Source organism: Vanessa cardui, chromosome 6, assembly GCF_905220365.1.
Source record: "Vanessa cardui chromosome 6, ilVanCard2.1, whole genome shotgun sequence".
NCBI classification, from domain to species: domain Eukaryota; kingdom Metazoa; phylum Arthropoda; class Insecta; order Lepidoptera; family Nymphalidae; genus Vanessa; species Vanessa cardui.
The window spans coordinates 3,103,064-3,129,400 of NC_061128.1; the positions used below are offsets into that span (position 1 = coordinate 3,103,064).

General features: G+C 33.1%; 3 protein-coding genes and 1 pseudogene across 3 annotated transcripts in view; 2 read left to right on the plus strand and 2 right to left on the minus strand.

Moving 5' to 3' along the window:
- LOC124530363 overlaps window positions 1-5,057 on the plus strand; it is a 47,254-nt gene extending 42,197 nt beyond the window's left edge. Inside the window, exons 3-4 of the mRNA XM_047104510.1 lie at window positions 2,395-2,595; window positions 4,015-5,057. Of these exons, the coding sequence (XP_046960466.1) occupies window positions 2,395-2,595; window positions 4,015-4,206 (393 nt within the window). The 3' untranslated portion in view covers window positions 4,207-5,057. The remainder of the gene's footprint in view (window positions 1-2,394; window positions 2,596-4,014) is intronic.
- A 2,144-nt stretch (window positions 5,058-7,201) lies between these two features.
- Window positions 7,202-8,454, plus strand: LOC124530602 (DNA polymerase epsilon subunit 4). The gene is made up of 2 exons (XM_047104831.1): window positions 7,202-7,623; window positions 8,236-8,454. Exons 1-2 carry the CDS (start codon window positions 7,318-7,320, stop codon window positions 8,377-8,379), a joined length of 450 nt encoding a protein of 149 aa, XP_046960787.1. The 5' UTR covers window positions 7,202-7,317; the 3' UTR covers window positions 8,380-8,454.
- Window positions 8,455-9,977: 1,523 nt separating this feature from the next.
- On the minus strand, window positions 9,978-13,624 carry LOC124530603 (annotated as a pseudogene).
- A 3,248-nt stretch (window positions 13,625-16,872) lies between these two features.
- Window positions 16,873-21,697, minus strand: LOC124530601 (maltase A1-like). Its single transcript, XM_047104830.1, has 11 exons — window positions 21,476-21,697; window positions 20,959-21,138; window positions 20,080-20,240; window positions 19,844-19,969; window positions 19,643-19,763; window positions 19,233-19,564; window positions 19,043-19,150; window positions 18,713-18,964; window positions 18,535-18,632; window positions 18,297-18,437; window positions 16,873-17,008 (listed from the first exon to the last, which is right to left on the minus strand). The coding sequence occupies exons 1-11, from the start codon at window positions 21,615-21,617 to the stop codon at window positions 16,930-16,932; spliced, it is 1,740 nt and encodes a 579-aa protein (XP_046960786.1). The 5' UTR covers window positions 21,618-21,697; the 3' UTR covers window positions 16,873-16,929.
- Window positions 21,698-26,337: the final 4,640 nt, after the last annotated feature.

Sequence of the window (26,337 nt, forward strand, 5' to 3'; positions counted from 1 at the left end):
AATTTATACTAAAAATAAATAGTATGAATTTTTCTTAAAAAAAACTTGTCAGTTCAGAAATTTATCTGATGAAAGAATTTAATTCTCTTATCTGCAAATGTGTGAACTATTTCGTTTGTTTTATTTATTATTGTTGGTTCTTCGCGGAATTAAAAAAAAAAACGAATGATAAATACAATCAGAAGGAATTATTTTAACCATACAATTTCGAAGAAAGGTGGCTATTAAAACTTGAGATGATAAGATTTAATTAACACTGGAGTCTCGTTTCGTTTTATATCAAGATAATAATCAACTCGGCTAGATTACGGACCAACCCTCAATCATTAGTAAATCTATTACGACAGCTTAGTCGTAAATGTTGACTATAAACTTAAACATAACTTTATGGGCAATTTGACGAAAGTGACGTTCAACAAAGTAATTGCATAGCCGAGGCAAGAAAGTTGATTTCACGGGACACGCTTATATATTGTTTTCATACTTTGTAGAAACTTAAATAAACATTGATGTAAAAGCTATGTTCAATTATTAAATACAAAACTATCCAAAGATATTAAGTGTATTGATTCTCGGCTAGACCAGGCAAATTGATTGTTATAATTAACCATTTCTTAATCGGTATTAAAACTTTAGCTTAAATCTTAAATACCATCCTGTTGCATGTGTTTTTTATGTAATATACATGCAACATGAGTGCAACCCTCTACCCATTTGAATAAAACCGTTGAATAAGGTTCCAAGATGATGTCTTTACTCAGAAGTGGAATATTTACATGCTATTTTTTTTTAAATAAAGTAGTTGATATACCTAGCAAAATTAGTCAATTCATATAAAAAAGTCGAAATGGTAAAATATTAAAGTACACTGCCAAATCCCCTAATGGACACAAACTCGCTTTATTGTGTTATAAAACGCGTAAAAGGTATTAACCTGCCAATAAAAGGGTTCCCTCGACAACCATAGTTGGTCCATTGGCCCAACGTATGCCCAACTTATTTACAAAAATAAAAAATATTTCCAACATTAATAAAATACAGCCGTTTAACTTATCATGTATAGACATAAGTTCTGGTTAATTTTGAGATTTGGAGCTAATACTGTTTCACTATTGTGTGATATGCATACATGTAGGAAAAAAAAAATTTGAAACCTTCATCTTTGGAAGATAAATTATACAGACACATTAACTATATGAAAGACTGAGTTAACCCTTCAAACATTGGTTAGGTTCGTATATTCGACTCACTGGCTCACATCAACTGATCCGCCTGCTGTGTTTAACATGAATAACATAATCGCCCATTAAAATGTTAAACCTTAATTTTATAGGCGTTAACTATAAAGACGTTTGTAACAAACATTGAACATAAAAAGCTGAAATTAAGGTACTAATTAATTAAAACTTCTGTCGTGTAGTATGTTTGAAAATAAAGAGATTTTCTTCTTTTAGTCAATGCTTTTTATTAGCACATCAATATAAAGTCAAAAATAAACATAAGTATAATGTATATAATAAAAAAGGTTGGAAGATTGGAGACATACCATGGGAGGAATCATTTTTGTACACTAAAATAAATAAATTCAAAAGCTATAAATTCTTTTTTATCTGGAAAATAGTATAATGTTAATGTATAATTTTATATTTAAGCATATATTATCGGTACAAACTTAGTTGGTATTTGTAATATTATTGATATTTCAGATTTTGTATAATGTTTATTTCTTAAATAAAATTGAACTTGAAGTGAGTAGTATTAGGCTGTCTGTTGACTAAAAATAATAAGATTAACTCGCTAACATCATTGTTTTTATTAAGGTCGCACTTGCACGGATTAAAATTCAAATGCCAATATATATATATTACCCATACGTAATATCACAAACTTTACTTGATATTTAATTGTTTTATGAAACAATCAAATATAAGTGTTTGATATTGTGTAACGTCAAAAAACAAGATTTAATTATTGTTAGCTGGCTCAGGCCAACTTTCACTGATGAGTTCGTGCGCTGTGGATAAGTCAATTGAGCACTTCCTGTCTAAACAACTCAATGTTATTTGTATAATACAATTCGAGCAAACCATGATTCATTATGACATATTTATGAATACACTCGTCCTTAATACAAGTAAAGATATATTTATAATTGACGACGAATGTGAATAAAAATATACTTAGTATCTAAAAATGAAAATAAATAATATACAATTTGTGTAATACAGTGACATAAAATGTATAAATGTAATAAATCATAATAAAATAATACATTTTACATTATATAAAGTATCTAGTTTATAGAAAGTATCTAAAAATATATATATATTTTATTAATTACTTTACACACATTTCTTGTAACAAAAATAGCTAATATTTTTTTAATATTTTTAGGACTCCATGTCCGAGCTCCGAGCCCTCTGTTACCCCGGTACGGATGTGCTTATGCTGTGCTTCTCCGTGGTGCGACCGGAAACGTTCCGGTCGGTCGCCGAACGGTGGACGCGTGCAGTTGCTAGTGTAGACGCGCCTTTAGTGCTCGTTGGTACGCAAAGCGACTTGGCACTCGACGGACGTGTTATACACACTTTAAAGGTAGTTTTAACATTATTAATTTAATACTACATGTTTTGGAATATGAATTTTTATTCTTATTGTAATGATATTTCTTTTATACGATGGATTTATAAAAAGAAACGATTATATTAATAATACCAAACATATTTACCTATTGTATAGCAGTTAAAAATAAAATGATTTATCAGGCTTATAAAACAGAGAAGTATTATATAGTTCTATTTAACAATATATTTATATTCTCGATCGATGTTTTTACTGTTTCTGCACCATTTTTTTTTTCTCTAAAGTCTGGTTCAATAAAAACATTTTTTTTTCTCATATGAACATACGTCAGAAGGTCATTTATAATTTCGTATTATGATGTTATAAAAATAACAAGAAATCAAGACACAGTTATTCTTAAATTTGTGCTATTTTATGGCTACATGCATTCTTTATTATACAAGGTGCGGTACTTACAGACTTACAAATAATATCTCAGACCGATAAAAACTTTTTAATTAGTTTAATCATAGTGTTAGTAAAAAAAAATTAAACTGATTGTAAATTCTGTAATGTTATTTACAGTGACAAAATAAATAAAAAAATTGTAAGTAAAGTAAAGTTACAGCCTGTAAATTTCACACTGCTGGGTTAGCCCTGCCTCCTCTCCTATTAAGGAGAGGGTTTGGAACATATTCCACCACGCTGTTCCAATGCGGGTTGGTGGAATGCACATGTGACAAAATTTCAATGAAATTAGACACATGCAGATTTCCTCACGATGTTTTCCTTCACCGCCGAGTACGAGATGAATTATAAACACAAATTAAGTACATATATATATATATAGTGGAGCTTGCCTGGGTTTGAACCCGAAATCAGCGGTTAAGATGCATGCGTTCTAACCCCTGGGCCATTACAGCTCAAAAAATTGTAGATTAAAATAAATTATTATTTATAATAATAACATAAACTTTAACAATAATATAAAGTACGCTCTTATCTTAAACATTGGCGTTTACGAATTTATGAAGGCTCGACAATGCGGGCGTTCAAACATAAGTTTATAATAACAGGACTGCGTGCTAAAAATGTAGTCATGTTAAAATGTTTTTTTATTCTCAGGCATTTATTGTTTAAAAAAATATAAAGGGTAAAGCTTACCATAGACGTAAGTCTAGATTGTAGCAGTTACCCGTATGAAATTATGTAATTTTTTTATTCATGCACGGCGCAACTAGCATAATAGAGGAATTTTTTAAAGCTTTTCTAGATGAAGTCATACAATATACATTATTTATTTATTATATTTTTGTTCAAAGTGTCAAACTTGTTTATTTCGGAATTAGAATTAACAACAAAGAAGCTTTTATTTTTATTTTTAAATACATTGTGTAATACGCTTACATACTTTACATACAGCGCTTTATTTATTTTTATTCATCTTTTCAGGCCCGTGGAGAGCACGCAGTTACAGAATCTGAAGCCCGAGCTTTAGCTGCAAAAATTAATGCAGTATATGTAGAAACTTCCGCTAAAACTAGGAAACAGTTAAAGGACGCTTTTGACGCCGCCATCCTAGCAGGTCTGCCAGTTATACAACACAAGCGACCTCTCTGGAAAAAGTTATTATGTTTGGATTAAATAAAGAAAAGAAAAAGTTATGTACCTTTCAATTTCCAATTGAGATGACACGCTTATCACTATAACGTAAAAATATTTAAAAAACATCCAAATAAATACGTCTAGGAATGATCCACACTGCAAATATATTTTTTCCAAAGTGTAGAATAAAACTCTTAGCGTTAAGTGTTTAATATGTAATGTGCCTTATATGACGAAGTTTTTTTAAAAGTAAATTGGAAATGGTAACTGTAATTTTGTATATGAATTGTTAAAATTAGAAATAAACGCTAATATGAATGTTAAAATATATTGTTACTGATTATATGATTTAAACTTAATAGTATTTGAAATAATAAATCGAAATATATTGATAATAATAAAAAGTAAAAGCTGTCCTTTACTCCAAATGGATGTACGACTTCGAATATTGAATAACAGATTTTTCTTCGTTCCAACCGTAACAATCACTTATGATAAATTGAAATATGTATATTCTGTTTGTCATCAAAGAATCCAAAATGGCTTCTCGACTAGGATTAAACTTTTGGTTCCGAATACAATTTTAAAATATGTATTTAAGATTAAGCATTTCTCCGTTATGTACCTTTATAAAACTTGCCTACTTTCATTTTTAAATTTTAAACATGTGTTGAGGCTTAATATAAACACTATGTATATATATTATGGAATACTTATTAATGTTTTGTTGAAAAATGTTAGTACCATGAAAAATATCAATTGTATAATAAATAATTAATTGTAGTTTTAGTGAAATATATTTTCATTGTTACATAGTTTGTATATAGTAAGCATGAATGCATATAGTTGTTTTGATACTCAACACGAACTGAATTATATTTTAATACGGATTTTGTTTTTTTTTTCCATAACCAATCCCATTGACACAACTTTACTCTATTAGCTGATATTGTAGAAACGTATTGCTTAATATTTATTAGTTACGACCAATGATGTTTTAGTAAACAGATATGTTATTAACGCGCAAAAAAGTGAAGACTAGAAAACGTCCCAATTGGGACGTTTGCCTTTAGTCTTTTTACGTAGTAATACGTTTTGCGTAATTAAACAGCTAGTTATCCCTTTTACTTATTGTTTTTATCAAGCTATCCTTTTTACTTTTAACGAAATGTAAAAATAAACTAAAATAAACGGTCCTCGGCACGGCACACTTTTTTCTGTTGTTTAGTATGGATATAACATATCTGTTTATTAGAATATCATTGGTTACGACACAATAGTTTGAAATTCATAATACTATAAATAAAACTAGACTAAATTTCTTACTAAATATTTCGATAAAAGATAAATTTTATCAAACTCGAACTCAAATTCCTTTTTTCAATATAGAATTAGAATTGCATCGTATGCATTTACTCAACTGGTCTTTTTTTTGTCAATTCTATTATTTACAAATATTTGATATGAATAGGAATAGCCAAATGTTTATATGTCAATATTAATCGCATTAACGAATGCAAATTCACTTAAAATTAAAGCAAATGTTGTTAAAGTATTACAATGTGTAATTTAATTGTATAATAATAAGAAAGGGAAGATGCGATATTTTTATTTTTGTGTTTAAAAGAACTCCATATAGGATAAAATATTTAAAAATTTAAATTTTTAAATATTATATATATAGATAGATATTTATATATATAGATATTATATATATATATATATATATATATATATATATATATATATATATATATATATATATATATATATAAAATATTTAAAAATTTAAATTTTTAAATATTTTATGCGGTTTCAAAATGTCAATTTAAATTTTCGCGCGAAAACAGGTCTATATTTCGTATGACGTCACTACTGTCTATCACTGGCCCTCTGATCGTACTTGTCCTCACTGGCTTTCATACTTATGCATTGCTTGCTTTTTCTCGATCTATGAGATACCTTTTTTGGAAAAATTTTAAACGGACTATCGATACTTCGAAAGAAAGTTTTGTTGACGTATGTTTTGTGCCAAAAAACAAAGTTTACAAATAAATGGTTTTTGACCTGACCTTCTGACACAATACTGTGACATATAACAGTGGTTTCAAGCTGAAAAGAGGAATCTGGATTCTGCTTTGACTAAACCAACTTCCATTTTAATTCGAAAAACGCAATTAATTTTCGTTTCAATGTTCACTTTTTTACAACTGTAACCTTAAATAAGTAGTCATAACAGGAGTGACGTCATTGAACGCTAAATAGTGTTTTTAAAATACGTTCCGTGTCCCCTTCTTTTGTATTTTTTTAACATTTTAATAGCAACATTTTAATAAATATTACATTTGTTCCCTATTAGGTATATAATGCGCAGAAGATATTATAAGGGCGTAATATAAGAGGCGTGTGCGCAAACACAATCTGTTTGCGCACTATCTATTTTCTTAGTCTCACATTACTAACTTGCAATTCAAAATCACCGCAGAGAGATGAAGCCGGATAACTCTCCGTGCCATCTGAGGTACGTGTAAATATCGATGTACGAGCTGCACTTGTACTTGTGATTACCTATTGTTACGCAGTTAGCTTGTACTAATGCATATATGTATCAAAAGTTAAAGAGATTCTATGAAAAACAAATAGAAGCGGTTAATTATTTTTAACCCTGAATAAATAAATCTAGAGAATGTTTTATATTTTAATTTTTCCTCACATTCTGAACTAGTATATAAATTGTTAAATCATAGTGAAACCATATGAAATCATATTTTGCAGTCGCAAGATTAAGATATTTTATCTGATTTAATTAAATCCACAAATTTAAATTTTAACATTGATAAAACTGATTGATAACTAATTCCCACCATACTCAATAAATACGTATTTAATAAAAAAAATCTCTATTTACTTTTCAATACTAAAATTGTAAAAAATAGTAGTCACATGTTCCTTTTATTGATAGTACATAATAAGCCTAATTATTGCAGTGAACTGTCAATGTCATATGAATCAAATTCAAATAGGATAATGTTACTGTCATTTTGATGTCGGAAGTTCGAGCACTGACAGTGAAGTTTCATAATAGCGCCAAATCGCGCAATTTTTAGAACTTTAATTCATTGACATTTTGATTGTTTATATTTTAAAATAATGTCTGAAGACGATCATCACGCAGGGTTAGAGTTATCTGATATAGTAGATGACACTGATCAATTCCTTGAACACGATTTTCACCCAACGGAAGTTACAGAATCTGAGCAAAGTATCATCCAAGATTCTGAGATTTTAAATTCCGAGGATACAATCGTTTTAGAAAAAAAACCGCAAAATGCCAATAAAGTTGAAATTGTACGATCCACAAAGCTTCCTATGGCTAGGATAAAAAATATAATGAAAATGGATCCAGACGTAAACATAGTAAACGCCGAAGCAGTTTTCTTAGTCACAAAAGCGACTGTAAGTATTAGACAACATTGATTTTTAACCTAATATTCAAATAATTTATACTATATGAATGATTGTATGGCTAAGTTGTAACTTATCCATAACTTATATATCCATGCTTAATAATATGAGTATACAACTTATAGTACACCATAAGTTGTATTCATAGCATTGTTTAGTAATAATTTATGAAAAGTGCCCTAACAAGCTACTCACACTCCATACTTTGATTGAATGATTCATTACTAATTCAATATAACAGTATTAATTATATAAAGAGATTAATTTAATGTGAGACAATGATGAGCTTTCTCCACAAACCCCAGACAACAAGGAAAACGAATGAACTTTTCTAAATTAACTTTACCGGGAATCAAACCCAGGACCTCGGAGTGTACTATGCCACCCATGAAAACCATGTATACACACTACTTGACCAGATGTTGCAGTATTTCTAACAGAACAGAGATTTCTTTATAATGTTTTCCATTATAGCCAATCATGTTTTCAATCATCGAAATAATTTAAGGACTAGAAAATCCATCCCTCAATCTGAGCCATCAGTTAGGATCCACATTTATGACATTCAACAGACTAAACATTTAAAAATGATAAATATTTCAGGAGATGTTTTTAGAAACAATTGCAAAAGAAACATTCACATACACAACCCAGCACAAGAGGAAAACAATAACCAAGAAAGACCTGGATGTAGTTATCAACAAAGTGGACTGCCTGTGTTTCTTGGAAGGAGCTATGGACTTTTGAAGGCATTAGTTATATTGATACATTTAAAATAAGGAATAAGTTGTAAATATTTTGTGAATAAATCTTTTAAGCCCAGCTAAGTAAGCAGTATTTTTGATTAATTAATAAATTGTATGGATTTAAAATATGTTTACTAAATATGAAATGAAACACTGAAAATTAATATTAAATTTCTCCTGAATGAATTTTATACATAGTGGCCAAACAAAAATATTATGTCCCAATAATTATATCATCTGTAAGTTAGCTGTACCTAAGTAGCGCTGTACTCTTAGGGCAATTAGGTTAGTTAGTGTGTGTAAATAATATGAACCTTGTTAACTGTGACCTTATATAGATCTTTTGTTGTGTTTATTTATGTGTCAGTGTTTTTTTTTTTTTATTTAAAATACAACATCCACAGGCTTGCAGATGCCCATGCCTTTTTTTACATTTTATATTCAATTTAATTTTGGCGTTTTATATTTTATACTAAACATCAGCAGATCTTCGCTGGAAATCATTTTTGTCGTCTTCTTGGGAGACGTGGCCCACACTGATTTTTTTTTTCTTTTAAATAATATATACATAATCTATAATAAATAATATATAAATAAAAATATATAGTAGTATATTCGAATTACTACAATCCAGCGGGTCCTGGTCTGCGTTTGATCAGAGAGTGTCAGTGTTATTTGTACATATTTCTTTAGTTATGATTGTTTTGAAAGACAGAGATTTGCAAAGATCCTTGATGATTACATGTTAAAAGACTGGCATAAATGCATAAAACTATTCATGCATGCATGCACGCATGTGTATTTAAAATCTTGCTTTTGAATTGATAAAAGTAATTGTATGTTTAAGATGAAACATACCCATATTTTTAAGACTTAAAATTAACACGAAGAACTAATTTTATAGAAGTTATTGTTCACCTGTTTTTTTATTGCGATAAAATTCTATTTTGAAATTATTTGATTCCATAAATATGAATTGAAGCCAGATGACCTAAAGAGTGGAGAGTCGAGATGGCCCAGTGGTTAGAACGCGTGCATCTTAACCGATGATTGCGAGGTTCAAACCCAGGCAAGCACCGCTGTTTCATGTGCTTAATTTGTCTTTATAATTCATCTCGTGCTCAGCAGTGAAGGAAAACATCGTGAGGAAACCTGCGTGTGACAAATTTCATAGAAATTCTGCCACATGTGTATTCCACCAACCCGCTTTGGAACAGCATGGTGGAATATGTTCTAAAACCTTCTCCTCACAGGGAGAGGAGGCCTTTAGCCTACGTATTAGTGGGAATTTACGGGCTGTTGTTGTTGTTGACCTAAAGAGTAACCAGTGTTGACTAAAAAATAAAATAAGAAGTGAAAAAACCGTGTAAATGAGGAAACTATATAAAATTCATATGACAATTTTAATTTTATTATAAATTGGTTTATGTTAAAGATCGTAATCTCTCGAATTGGAACATGCTTTGTTGTAAATTGAATAGAGTGTTCAAATATCCTAGTTTTTTTTAATAGATGCAATAAATTTTTAACCCGTAATAAGGATATTAACATTTTAAAACGAAATAGAAAGGTTGACAGATAAATAATATGTCATTTTTAATAATATAATATTTATTGGGAACGTTTGTCAAAAAGGAGTGTTTCAGCGTCCAATTAACAGCAGTTGTCGACAGTTTGTAAAAGCAGAGCGCAGTGTCCCGATACGTGCACGTTACTCTTCGACACGGGAGCTCTGAAAGAACATTATTATAAATATATTAATTGCATAATGTAGAAAACAAATACTTTTAATATGATTACATATTCTCGCTTCAATAATTAAATACATTTTAAATCAGTGTTTAAACATAAAATATATTTTAAGTAATACATAAAATGTCGATACTTTTTGTCTTCACTAGTCAATAACATTATTTTAAATATTATCTTTAATTATTATAGCTTCGAGAATGAAATAAATTTTAGATCTGTATTTAAGCGTTAAATGGCTTTTAAACGATGATAATTTTAATCTTCAAAAGTCATCATATTCAATGAAAGTAGTTAGTTCTATTAGATATTTTGTATACATACCCTTTCCTAACGGAACAGTCGACGCCAGAAGCGACGACTCTCAGTTGAGCCGGTAACAAGTGCAGTGAGGAGAGGTCGAGGTCTTGTGCTTCATCGGAGAGGTTCACTACACCCAGCACTCCGGGAGAGCCGGGGAGTAACCTGCCGATACACAGACCGTGATGATTAGGTGTGATAAAACACAATATTAAATAAATATGTCGCTAAAAATTAAAATCTCAAATATAATTCTTGATATTATACAACGCCAGTATGTTTGTCTCACCTGGTGATAACCAGAATAGATTCCGACAGAGCTCTGGTGTCCAAGTCTCCGTCTCTGACCGTCTGGCTCTTCCTCACACTTGCGACGTCTTTGTAGAACTGGAATTTAATTAAATTTGTGTTATTTTACGCCACATCATTCAAGTACAATTGCTGACTGGATAGAATGTATTCGCACTTGGTAATGACTCTTGGGGTCGTTAATCTGTTCAGCCAAGTTCACACTCCTGTAGTTGTCGGCGACCGGAAGCCACGGTTTGCCGCTGCTGCTGGAAAAGCCGGCATTGGTAGAGCTGTCCCAGTGGTAGGGCGTGCGGCACGGGTCGCGGGACTTCTTGTAGTAGTTGATGGGGTCGTCGGTGTTGCAGGCCTGGGGGTCTCTCGTATCTTCCCAGCTGATCTCGCCGTCGGTCATACCGATCTCTTCACCCTGGAATTTATTGTATTATGTAACGATGTTTCCAACAAGCTATAACACACTGACATTCCCAAGAATTGTTATATATACCTGGTAGGTGATGGCGACTCCGGGCAAGAGGAGAGCTAGCATGTTCATTGCGTCAACGCGGTCGACTCCTTGACGAGTAGCCATTCGGCTTTGATCGTGGTTACCATTCTGAAAATCATAATAAAATATTATTAGCGCTCATTAAAAAGTGCATATTTTTTCAATCTAAATGTTATATTAGACTTACAACCCAGTTTGCTGTCTTTCCGCTAGGCATGTAGGTCATCCACTTGTCGATGACAGTTTTGATTTCCCAAGCGTTAGAAGATTTGGTGATATCTCCGAGGAAGCTGAAGTTGAAGGGAATGGATCCGTTTCTGGTCTTCGTGCCGTAGTACCGGATCATATTGTTCAGGGTGCTGTAGGCTTCTGTCATCATGATCTTGTATTCGCCCTGTTTTGGAATGTATTCGTCAAGAAGATCTCTCCAGTTGTAAACAACTTCGTAGGTTTCGTCCATGTCCTGGGTGTAGATGTGGTCGAGGTATTCGTAGTCGTCGGGGACGGTACCAGGGGTTCCTAGGGAAAAATAAAAACAAAACTTATATACTTTCGGAAGAATAATATAGCTACCTCATATTAGAATCAATAATATACCTGAGAGAGGTTCGTCAGGATAGCGTCCTCCGTGATTTTTCGGGTCAGCTTCGTACAATCTGTTGACGGCGTCCACTCGGAAGCCAGAAACACCTAGATCCAGCCAGAAACGTAGAACGTTCTAAAAAGGTAAATCATTTTGTATTAGTGATAGCAATTCAATGATTGTCAACACGAATGACAATACGAGTACAATAAAAGTTGAAGACGTGCCTTCATTTCCTCTTGAACTCTGTCGCTCCGGTAGTTGAGATCCGGCTGACCGATGACAAACTGGTGCAAGTAGTAGCCCACGCACTTTGTTGAACTCCCAAGCACTCTTACGGAAATTGCTTACCTATAAAATTATTCGAATTAATCTCCAATTACTTAAATTTCTGTTGGCGTATAATCTTTTTTTTAATCGGAAAGAGAACATCTGTTTTTTGAAAATAATAAATTGGTTACCCAGTTGTTAGGAGGTTTGACGTCGCCAGTTTCAGGGTCAGTGACGCCGTCGGTCCAGATGTAGTAGTCCTCGTAGCCGGGCTCTCTGCGCGCTGAACGAACGAACCAATCGCTCTCGTTGCTCGTATGGTTGGGCACGTAATCCAGCACGACCCGAATACCTTTAATAGGTTGTAATACATAGACGATGTTTTAAAAACAATACTTTTCGCATTCTTAACACTATTACGTTATATAAGTATACCTACCTAGGTTGTTTCTGTTATGTATACTTAGTTTATAATGTGTTTATATATAAAGTATTATTTTGTGCTTACAAGTACAAGTATAACTATCTCATGTCATTGAAATTAAAAAAAATAATGTGCACTGGCTATGTCAACATTCTCAAAGATTATGAATAAATTACGCATACGTCGCTATAAGATGAGCTGATTGTGGATATTGGATCGGAAGAATAATTATTGCTCCATTATGACTATAGTGCAAATAATTGCGAAGATATTTAAATATATATTTTTTATATTATAAAAATATGCAAATAAGTAATCACTAAAAGAAATAATTATATTAGTGCATTTTGCTAATAGCAAGTTCTGTTATAGCTTATACGTAGGTAGATAAATAACAGCAAAAAATCTTACCCATACTCTTGGCCACACTCATGAGCCTTTTGAAGTCTTCCATAGTTCCGTACTCGGGAGCGATTTGTCGGTAGTCCGTGATATCGTAACCGAAGTCGTACATCGGAGACAGGTAGATCGGGGATAGCCATATTGCGTCGAAGCCAGTTTCTTTTAGATACGGAAGTTTCTGAGTTATGCCTGGAGAAAATTTAAATGCTCTTAAAAGTAATTTGAGGTAAGAACTAACCTCAAAATGAATTTAAAAAAATATTTATTTTACCAGATAGGTACAGTCAGTTATTTGAAAGTTAATAAAACGTTAAGATGCCCCTAATCATTGTAATTGTACCAATTGTTATCAATATAAATTTAACAGAACGTTTAGAGCTTGATATATTTAAAGAAAACCCAAGAAATGTAGTAGGATTGTCTTGGATAGGTGATTACTATCGTTAATTAAATTAGCTTACAAGTTATTTAATTTTAAATAAAGAGATGAGCAACTCACTCGTATTTAATATACTTTAAAATTAACTTACCATTGAGATCACCGATGCCGTCGCCGTCGCTGTCCTTAAAGGATCGCGGGTATATTTGGTAGATTAAAGCACCAGTCCAAGTCCACCGCCGACGCGGCGCTCGCCACGAACAACAGAAGGATCGCTACACGCATTGCGATTAGGATCCACGCGACGTGTTTATTTCTCAGTGCCGACTAAACAATGAGACCGGTAGCATCTAACTCTTCCTTTAATATAAATCTGAGATCAAGTATTTCCCATTGACTACGATGATCAATTGCAATTTGAATTGTTTGTTTTGCAAATTGTTATCTTAACACTTAAGAGCGAAGTACTTCACGTATCTTTAAAGTAAGGTAAATAACCAATCAAATATTTCATTCGTATACAATAATTATAATTAAAAACAATGTTTTGACACGTTCTTACAGCCTATGTTCGATTTTTAAATATTTTTATACGCGCCGTGCCTTTTGGGTGCAGCAGCCCGAGATACGAGTACATCCAGAATCAAGAATCTGCTCCAGGGAAACCCAATTCAGCTGGTTACACTCTAAAGTGTTTTATCAAGTATCGGATTCTCCGTGCACTCAGTCGAGGACACACTTAGCAAACGGTGCATCGAAAAACCGAGGACGACAAATGTACACGCTTCGCATTTTCAAAATAAAAGACGATACATTGTATGCGTCTGTCGTAGCCTACCTAGCCTACGAGAGTAATTTTCCTTCACCTAGGCCGAGCTGGCAGAAACTGTTTACCGCACCTGTAGTAAACTCCCTAGCTTTGCCGCCCTTTCCATCATACCAGGCCCTACAGCGTATACATAATCTACCTACACGTACCTACACAGTAAATGTTCATAGCTCATCCACCTAGTTATAATAATCTTTTGGAATCCCTCCTAGGAATGCTCCACTACAACATATTGGATCTAAGCCTATACTTGGAATTAGTGATAGACACCTAGATATCATGGACTTGACTGGCAAAGATTTGGCAATCTCCTTCTAATTACTTCAAGGCTTAAGAATTTAACTTCAATTAGTCGTACGTACGCTATAACTATTACACAGGCTACTTCTATTTCCATAATGAATATGTCATATACAAACCAACCTAACAAGTGTGACTCTTAATCATCCTACGACTACCCTCACAACTAGCCACTAGCAAGAGAGAGCAGGATTTTACCAATTGTCGTCTCAATCCAGGATCAGAAAGGAATTTAATTTACCCTATAAGAAAGAACTAACTTTTTTTAATTATATAAACCACCTCTTATACTCCACATAGATATAGGCAATTTTACCCGTATATAATCAAAGATTGATTTTGATGAAACAACCATTAAATTCCTGAATGTGTTACGACCGTGACCATTAGAGAGATCCATAACTGACACTGGCTGACAGACAGAGACGTGGCTCTAATATTTGACCGACTAACTCACATAGACTGTTGTAGTTGAATGCCGAGATTGAACTTAAAATAATCCAACTCTAGACTTATTCGATGGCAACTTAAACTGAACAAATACGACTATACTAAAATTTATAAAAAGGTAATAAACAATAAGATCCTTGATACCCTCTAACGAGGATATAGAATCCCTTCTTAAAGAATATGAATCGATCTATCAGTCAACTCTATAATATTACCTACACGACATTTGCGAAATAATCTAAAGTGTCTTGTTGGCATTAATAAAAGCCAATAAAGTTAAATTAAGAATTGAAGTAAAGATTTATGGCCTAGCTTCAAATTTAAAGAGACTAATTTTAAGACATTTGGGTACAATGCCCGAGATGAAAGAATAGACGATATCAGCTATTATAAATGAGTATTAAAGGGTACTTTATGATTGAATGAATTGATTCGATGAATGATATGATGTAATCGACACTCAACGAGAGACTGATATACCTTCTGTTAATAGATTATTGAATTAAATGAAAAAGTGTAGTTGTTATATATTTCCAAATCAAATTTGTAACATTTCTGATGTTTTTATTTCAGCTACACTGAGTAAGATGAGAGGGAATAGTGTTTCAAGAATTTTGTGTCAATTTTAATAAAATCTAATTATAAAGTAAGTAATTCTTGTAAATACACCAGTTATTTTGACGAGCTAATCCATAGACTACAATTACAAGTGAAAAAATTGTCTATGTACAAAATTACTAAAGAACCGTAAAGTACTTGAATCAATATTTCTTCTTCCTCCTGATTGAAACTCTCATCATTGAGTTTTTGAAGTTTTAATCAGCCCTAATTACACTTAGTAGTCAATGTTAAACACATATTTTCCGTCAATACATATCTGTCAGTTGAAACTTTCTCGTTTCATAGCTATATATAAGATTGTTGAAAGTTTGGTTCTAAATCAGATGGTTCTAATGTCTAAAGTTCAAAAAAATCTAAATGGCAATATTCAAAGATCTGTTATGAAAATTTTAAAACATTTTTTTACAAACTCCGTAAAAATCAGACTTTTTAAAATTGAATACGCTTCAGATTCGAATAGAAGTATACCGAGTAATATTTATTGTGATTTACACTTTTGAAGGTAGTGGCTGTCAACGCATGGTTCATTTAAATAATATATGTCGGCGCGAAACCACGAATTTAAGAAAAACACGTGTCCAGAAATTATTATTTTATGATTATTTTAATAAAACTGTTTTATTGTTAAATTAATAATTTTAGTGAATTTTGAAGTGTTAAATTCGTCTAAAACGTTTTAGTGTTTGTAAACAGCTGTCATGTTGAGTGAATCAGTCTACCCACCTTTTTTTGTTATAAAAGATCAAGCGCCCGCCAGTATCGACAGGCTTGGTCGAGCCGTCGGAGTGATCGGACCGCCTCATATTGGAATAAATCAAAGAAGAATATTCCCTGAGTTTAATTTCAAACCTCCGGGGATGGAAAAAGATCGAAACCCTGACACTCGTGACTTCTGCTATGCTGACGTCATGTTGTTTAAAAACGGTTTCGGACATGCTGCTCCGTTATATATATATATCTTCAAAGTAGATTACATGTCATCAGTATTGGATTTAAGGGCCCTGATAATTTTCGACAAAAAAAATTTTAAAATATTTCTTAGCTGCTACACATTTTATTCCACATTAGTTTCAGATAAAATTATAATCTAAAAGACCACAAACTTCAATGATTGAAAATGGAATGCCCAATTCTGGTTTTTCATCAGCTATATATATAGTATAACAAGCTTTATTATAAGCTAACGATGTATTCGAGGTGGTATGGTAAGTGGCATCTAATAAAAATAAAACACATTTTATATTTATAGGTCAGATGATATAGATTATATATAGAAAGATGTTTAATAACAACTGATACCTAAAAATTAAAGAAAATTATAAATTTAAGCTTAAAAAAAAATTAAAAATTTTTAAAAAATTAAAAAAAGGTTTAAAAAATACTTCTTTAGTAATTTTATCGTTTTATTTAGCATATTATATTTTATCAAGGAGTATGTTAGGGGTTAATTAGCAGCAGTTGTCGACAGTTTTTAAAAGTAGAGCGCAGTGTCCCGATACGTGCACGTTACTCTTCGACACGGGAGCCCTGAAATATCATTATTTTAAATACAGTGTAAACTCCATGTAACGTCACTCGATTTAACGGCAAACTCTCTAAAGCGTCGAAATCAATTGGTTTTAGTTGGTTTAGCTTGTATTCTATACAATGATACACTCTACATAGCATCACACCCACTCTCAATAACGACAAAAATTGAGAAATAAAAATTAAGTTTTTTCCTTTTAAGTTGCTAAAATTAAAAAAAACTGCGCATCTGTGTACGTTTTTTTGTCGCTTTATTATTCTAGCCCTCAATAAACTCGAATGTCGGCACCACGCATTAGGAACTTTCTAAGAAATTCGTTAATTTGTTTATAAATTGGGATTGCTTGCACGTGTAGACTGTGACCATGCCTAATAAGTAGGAGTCATGGATTACAACAATATGTATTCTACGACTGATGAGGTGGAAACAGAACTTGAGTTTGATAGCGACGACGACCTTCCATTAACTGAGTGGATTCAGCAGGTCAACATGGCAGGAAATACGGTAAATTTTCAAACCTACATCGAAGTAGACAACTGTCTGCTTACAACGGCTTCACTCACAGACATAGAAATTTTGGATTCAGTGAGAAAAAACTGAGGTTCAAGAATAAAGGGATGAAGAAGATGAGACGGATGAGCTTGAGCCTCCGCCAAGCGTTAAAGAAGTTCTGAAAGCAGCTAAATTATTGGAAAATTACTTCCTTTATATAAGATATAAATAAAAAAATTAAAAATATACAACAAAATTGGTTGTGCAGCAAAAGGCGTCAGACAAAAATAACAGAGTATACGCAATAGCGTTCAAATAAGATATATATATTTTTTGTACATAACTACTTACAATAGACTAAAATAAACTCTTTTTCGAATTCTGATTTTTCTTCTCTTCATTTAACGACCACTCTTTATAACGCCATAAAATGCACAGTCCGTTCAGTGTCGTTATATAGAGTTCACACTGTATATTAATTGCATAATGGAGAAAACAAATACTTCTAATATTATCTATACTTATTCTCTCTTCAATAATTAAATACATTTTTAAATCAGTGTTTAAACATAAAATATATTTTAAGTAATACATAAAATTTCGATACTTTTTGTCTTCACTAGTCAATAACATTATTTTAAATATTATCTTTAATTATTATAGCTTCGAGAATGAAATAAATTTTAAATCTGTATTTAAGCGTTAAATGGCTTTTAAACGATGATACTTTTAATCTTCAAAAGTAATCATATTCAATGAAAGTAGTTAGTTCCATTAGATATTTTGCATACATACCCTTTCCCAACGGAACAGTCGACGCCAGAAGCGACGACTCTCAGTTGAGCCGGTAACAAGTGCAGCGACGAGAGGTCGAGGTCTTGTGCTTCATCGGAGAGGTTCACAACACCCAGCACTCCGGGAGAGCCGGGAAGTAACCTGCCGATAAAACACAATATTAAATAAATATGTCGCTAAAAATTAAAATCTCAAACATTATTCTTGATATTCTATAACGCCAGTATGTTTGTCTCACCTGGTGATAACTAGAATAGATTCCGACAGAGCTCTGGTGTCCAAGTCTCCATCTCTGACCGTCGGGCTCTTCCTCACACTTGCGACGTCTTTGTAGAACTGAAATTTAATTAAAAAGTTGTGTTATTTTACGCTACTCAATTAAGCACACTTTAAGATTCGATAGAATGTATTCGTACTTGGTAATGGCTCTTGGGGTCGTTAATCTGTTCAGCCAAGTTCACACTCCTGTAGTTGTCGGCGACCGGAAGCCAAGGTTTGCCGCTGCTGCTGGAAAAGCCGGCATTGGTAGAGCTGTCCCAGTGGTAGGGCGTGCGGCACGGGTCGCGGGACTTCTTGTAGTAGTTGATGGGGTCGTCGGTGTTGCAGGCCTGGGGGTCTCTCGTATCTTCCCAGCTGATCTCGCCGTCGGTCATACCGATCTCTTCACCCTTGAATTTATTGGATTATGTAACGATGTTTCCAACAACCTATACCACACTGACCTTCCCAAGAATTGTTATATATACCTGGTAGGTGATGGCGACTCCAGGCAAGAGGAGAGCTAGCATGTTCATTGCGTCAACGCGCTCGACTCCTTGACGAGTAGCCATTCGGCTTTGATCGTGGTTACCATTCTGAAAATCAAAAAAAAAAAAAATTTTTAGCGCTCATTAAAAAGTGCATATTTTTTCGGTCTAAATGTTATATTATACTTACAACCCAGTTTGCTGTCTTTCCGCTAGGCATGTAGGTCATCCACTTGTCGATGACAGTTTTGATTTCCCAAGCGTTAGAAGATTTGGTGATATCTCCGAGGAAGCTGAAGTTGAAGGGAATGGATCCGTTTCTGGTCTTCGTGCCGTAGTACCGGATCATATTGTTCAGGGTGCTGTAGGCTTCTGTCATCATGATCTTGTATTCGCCCTGTTTTGGAATGTATTCGTCAAGAAGATCTCTCCAGTTGTAAACAACTTCGTAGGTTTCGTCCATGTCCTGGGTGTAGATGTGGTCGAGGTATTCGTAGTCGTCGGGGACAGTACCAGGGGTTCCTAGGGAAAAATAAAAACAAAACTTAGATCCTTTCGGAAGAATAATGTAGCTACCTCATATTAGAATCAATAATATACCTGAGAGAGGTTCGTCAGGATAGCGTCCTCCGTGATTTTTCGGGTCAGCTTCGTACAATCTGTTGACGGCGTCCACTCGGAAACCAGAAACACCTAGATCCAGCCAGAATCGTAGAACGTTCTAAAAAGGTAAATCATTTTGTATTAGTGATATCAATTCAATGAATGACAATAAGAGTACAATTAAAGTTGAAGACGTGCCTTCATTTCCTCTTGAACTCTGTCACTCCGGTAGTTGAGATCCGGCTGACCGATGACAAACTGGTGCAAGTAGTACTGCCCACGCACTTTGTTGAACTCCCAAGCACTCTTACGGAAATTGCTCACCTATAAAATTATTCGAATGAATCTCCAATTACTTAAATTTCTGTTGGCGTATAATCTTTTTTTGAATCGGAAAGAGAACATCTGTTTTTTGAAAATAAGAAATTGGTTACCCAGTTGTTAGGAGGTTTGACGTCGCCAGTTTCAGGGTCAGTGACGCCGTCGGTCCAGATGTAGTAGTCCTCGTAGCCGGGCTCCCTGCGCGCTGAACGAACGAACCAATCGCTCTCGTTGCTCGTATGGTTGGGCACGTAATCCAGCACGACACGAATACCTTTAAAAGGTTGTAATACACACTGTGTTTTAAAAAAGAAATATTTTGTATTGTTGTCACTATTAAGTTATTTTATATAATAATAGGTAGTTTCTGTCATATGTATTTAGTTTATAATAAATTTTGGACATACAATGTACAAGCATATCAAATGTCATTGAAATATAATAATTTACAAATGTGTTCATAAAAATAAATTGTGTACAGTACTGTTAAATATTATATTGGTAAATAATTGCGAAGATATTTATATATAAATAAATATCTTATATGATTTATATATAATACGACCAAGGAAACGATGGATGTATTGTGTGAAAGACGATATGGCTAGAAAGAATGTTACTTGTGAGATGACGTCTGACAGAGAAGTATGGGAGGAGAAGACATGCTGTGCCGACCTCAAATAAAATTGGGATAAGAGCAGGAGAATGATGATGATTTATATATAATATAATAAAAATACAATTAAGTTACTAATGAAATAAACAATTATTCAGTTGGCATAGCACTTATACCGACCTTAAACCTAAACCCTATAGAAAAATCTTCCGATTTTCATAACTCTGATTTAAAGTTGTGTAAAACTGAAGGGTTTTCTTTTTATTAGCGCATTTTTGCTTATGGCAGCTTTCTAAAGATGTATATATATATATATTTTTAAAACAAGCAAGTTCTGTTATAGCATACACATGAGTAAATCGGCAATAAATCTTACCCATACTCTTGGCCACACTCATGAGCCTTTTGAAGTCCTCCATAGTTCCATACTCGGGGGCTATTTGACGGTAGTCCGTGATATCGTAACCGAAGTCGTACATCGGAGACAGGTAGATCGGGGATAGCCATATTGCGTCGAAGCCAGTTTCTTTTAGATACGGAAGTTTCTGAGTTATGCCTGGAGAAAATTTAAATGCTCTTAAAAGTAATTTGAGGTAAGAACTTACCTCAAAATGAATTTAAAAAAATATTTATTTTACCAGATACAGTCAGTTATTTGAAAGTTAATAAAACTTTAAGATGCCCCTAGTCATTGTAATTGTACCAATTGTTATCAATATAAATTTAACAAAACGTTTAGAGCTTGATATATTTAAAGAAAACCCAAGAAATGTAGTAGGACTGTCTTGGATAGGTGATTACTATCGTTAATTAAATTAGCTTACAAGTTATTTAATTTTAAATAAAGAGATGAGCAACTCAGTCGTATTTAATATACTTTAAAATGAACTCACCATTGAGATCACCGATGCCGTCGCCGTCGCTGTCCTTAAAGGATCGCGGGTATATTTGGTAGATTAAAGCAGTCTTCCACCAGTCCAAGTCCACCGCCGACGCGGCGCTCGCCACGAACAACAGAAGGATCGCTACACGCATTGCGATTAGGATCCACGCGACGTGTTTATTTCTCAGTGCCGACTAAACAATGAGACCGGTAGCATCTAACTCTTCCTTTAATATAAATCTGAGATCAAGTATATTCCCATTGACTACGATGATCAATTGCAATTTGAATTGTTTGTTTTGCAAATTGTTATTATCTTAACACTTAAGAGCGAAGTACTTCTCGTATCTTTAAAGTAAGGTAAATACCCAATCAAATATTTCATTTGTATACAGTAATTATAATTAAAAACAATGTTTTGACACGTTCTTACAGCCTATGTTCGATTTTTAAATATTTTTATACGCGCCGTGCCTTTTGGGTGTAGCGACCCGAGATACATCCAGAACCAAGAATCTGCTCCAGGAAAACCCAAATCTGCTGGTTACACTCTCAAGTGTTTTATCAAGTATCGGATTCTTCGTGCACTTAGTCGAGGACACTTAGCAATCGGTGCATCGAAATACCATGGACGACAAATGTACACGCTTCGAAATTTTTCTACTTCGTGTTGCCTATTCTTTTCCCACCATTTATCATCCAATAAAACTAAAAACTTCTACCTATCTACGACTTAATCTTGACGGGAACTCTGATGTTCTTATGCTTTATTAGTATTTGTAACCAGATAGTTTTAGCTTACCTCAAGAAAACACAGGTTATTGATAAGCTGTTTATGTCGTATTATTGGGATCTTAAAAAAATACTGTTGTCGAAGCTAAGACTGTTAACTCTAACGGAATTCTAGAAACCTGGCGAGACATTAGGAAAGTATTAAAAGATATCTTTACGTACCAAAGGCACAAAACTGTGCTATACATTTGTATACACAATAATATCCCGCAACAGTTTTACAACACATGTGGGAAGGTTTGTAGTATCATCATAAAAGACGATACATTGTATGCGCCTGTCACTATAAACGGTGGAAGCCAAATTCCAAACCAATACTCAGATACCTAGCCTAATTCATAATTCATAATTCATTTATTTATTTGCAAGAATATGGTACACAATACAGGTGTTCATTAATATAAATTCTCATATTCTACCGATTTATCGGTGTGCAAAATATTAAACATGCCATAAATAATAATTTATATAACATTAACAAAAGCTACCATAAATTCAATCACATTAAAATAAAATAATAAAATAAAATTAAGGAATAAATAATTTAGATTAAAAAAAATAAGGATTACATAATAATACAAATAGTTTCAATATTTTCATCAATTTTTGTCACATAAATATTCATTAACGTTATAGTACAATTTATTCAAAAGCAAATCAAATACCTTTTTTTTAAACATAGTAAATGGTAAATCCTTTAAGTGGTCGGGAATATTGTTATATGCGTATCGCCATACAGTATACATTTTTTTTACATAAAACTAACTTTTGTACAGGAGCATAGAGCTTATGTTTATGTCTAGAATTTGTACCCAATACATCACCATTTGTCTTAAATAAATGTCGATGTTTTTGGACAAACACACTTACTTCGTATATATACAGACAAGGAAAAGGAAGACTTCTTAATGATTTAAAGAGCGGTTTGCAACTGTCTAAACATCCTACACCACATAGCGATCTTAAACATTTTTTTTGAACTTTAAAAACTCTATCTGAATCTACGGAATTTCCCCATATTATAACTCCATATCGAAGATTGGAAGATACATATCCGTGATATGCTAACATTGCGGCTTCTTTAGTGGCTACTTGTATTAATGTACTGCTGAACAAGAAGTAACAAACAAAACAAATTTACAACAACAGTTTTTTCGGACATAAATCGCACTTTAAATTATTTCACCAAAATATTGCCGGCATCTTAAGTAAACGGGATCTGGTAGATATAGCTCTATTGGAATTGGGGGAAACATTGGGAGACATTGATGTGATTTGTTTATCAGAAACGTTTCTTAAGCATGGTAGTGAGTTCAACTTGAACCTACAAAATTATAAACTAGCATCATTTTTTTCTCGTCAAAATGAACGGAGAGGTGGTACTTGTATTTTGATAAGAAAGAATTTGATTTATGAACCACTTAAAATAAAAAATAGTAAGCCCTATGTGTTTGAAAGTTGCGGAATAGATTTGTTAAATTACAAGATCATTATTGTCTGCATCTATAGAACACCATCATCAATAGTTAGTAGTTTTCTTACTGAACTTGATTGTTTGTTACGTTCATTAACTCGAAAAACCAATAGAAAAATAATATTGTGTGGTGATTGAAATATTGATGTTTTAAAGAACAACAAGATATCGAATGATCTTACAGCAATTTTAAATATTTATAATTTTAAGAACCATATTGTAAAACCCACCAGAAAAAACTCGTGCTTAGATCTTATTGTAAGTAACTATGATAAAGTTATAGCTAACCTTCATAACCTTTATCTGATCATGAAACTGGCCAGAGCCTGTTGATAGAGGTATTACCAGATTCATCTCTTAACCAAAATCCCACTTTTTGGTTTGAAACAAGACGCGATTTTAACAAAGATAATGTTAGGAAATTTAAGGAATATCTAAAAGCCCTTTCATTTACAGACGTTTACACAGAAACCGATTTTGATAAAGCATTTTCAAATTTTCACGACTGGCTAACTCTATTATTTGAATTGTGTTTTCCCATTATATACATTAAAATATCTCGCCAAGCACTCCGTAACAAGTGGATAACTAAAGGAATAAGAAAAAGTAGTATAATTAAACGACAGATATACATAAAATATCTCTTATCGCCGAGTAATAAATATTACAACAAAAAAAAGTATATCAATTACAACAGGATACTTAAAAAATGTATATATCTTTCACAAAAAATCACAGCTACAAGACATGTAATAAATTCTAAAAATAAATGTAAATCATCATGGAATATCATAAAAAAGTCATTTGATAATACAATTGATAAGAATGACATAAATGAATTAATTATTAATAATAAAAAATGTACTGACTCTAAACTAATTTCTGACTATTTTAACAATTATTTTATAGATTTAACTAATAAAGATTTGACAACTTGTAAAGTGACAAAAAATACTACAAATATACCTATAAATAATAATTCTATGTTCATTACACCAGTAAATGTGTCTGACATACTTAAAATAATATCCGCACTCAAAAACACAAAATCTGTTGGTTACGATCAACTAAATACAAGAATTATAAAAGAATGCGCCTATATTATAGCTGAACCATTGACTCATCTAATAAACAAATCCTTAGAAGAAGGTATATTTCCATCACGACTAAAAAAATCTTTAGTAAAACCATTATATAAAAGAGGTGATCCGCTTAATACCGGTAGTTATAGACCCATTACCTTAGGACCAATAATTTCAAAAATCTTCGAGAAGGTAATGAGTGATAAATTATATAACTTTTTAACAACATTCAAGATATTAAAGAATTGTCAATATGGGTTTCGGAAAAAAAGTTCCACAACATTAGCCTGCTTTACACTCATAAAAAGTATAACTGAAAGTTTAAATCGAAAAATATACCCTTTATCAATTTTCTTAGATATGACAAAGGCTTTCGATTTCGATTGTACGAAGCTGACCCGAAAAATCACGGAGGACGCTATCCTGACGAACCTCTCTCAGGTATATTATTGATTCTAATATGAGGTAGCTATATTATTCTTCCGAAAGTATATAAGTTTTGTTTTTATTTTTCCCTAGGAACCCCTGGTACCGTCCCCGACGACTACGAATACCTCGACCACATCTACACCCAGGACATGGACGAAACCTACGAAGTTGTTTACAACTGGAGAGATCTTCTTGACGAATACATTCCAAAACAGGGCGAATACAAGATCATGATGACAGAAGCCTACAGCACCCTGAACAATATGATCCGGTACTACGGCACGAAGACCAGAAACGGATCCATTCCCTTCAACTTCAGCTTCCTCGGAGATATCACCAAATCTTCTAACGCTTTCACCGATATTTATAACCGCTGCCGCGATGTTATAAATATCGCCCCCGCACGTCGCGTCAGCCATTTCGTTCGAGCGCCGCTCGTCCGAAAAACAAAAACAGTCCTTTTCAGGACTAATCTTGTTTCAACGACGACGCGAAAAACAGTCCTTTTTAGGACTAATCTTGTTTCAATACGACGCGTCTTAACGAAGTGCTGCTACACCTTCATGGAGAAACTTTCGTCGCCTGCTCGGCTCCTGCATATCTTACGCCAAGCTTCCCAAGAAGTGGAAGTGTTGTCTAGTCTCAAATCAAACTTATTATCACGTTGCTTATTGCGGGTAATCGAGAACAAGGCGTCAGCAAATGTATAAGCTGATGAACGTAATTCGCTATAATTCTGACATGTGTTGGCCACGATACGCTGAGGCGTTTGCATGATAATCGTTGTGTTTTCCTCAATCGCATTTAGCTTAGCTATGTTTTCACTTATCGCCTTTTTCACCAAACTATCACGATCACTACCACGGGAGCGATGATAACAAGAACGAAAACGATGTCGTATTAGACATAGCAAAATAGATTGATGGTTATTTGTTACTATTGTAAGTGGGCACAGGCGTATCCCACTTCTGATTTTAGAACCAGAAGTAGGAAGTAGGTTAACCTCTAAAACAATTATCTTTAATTTAAAATAACAATCAATCTACCACAATACAAAAACATGTAGTCTACAACACAAATAAACATCAATAATCA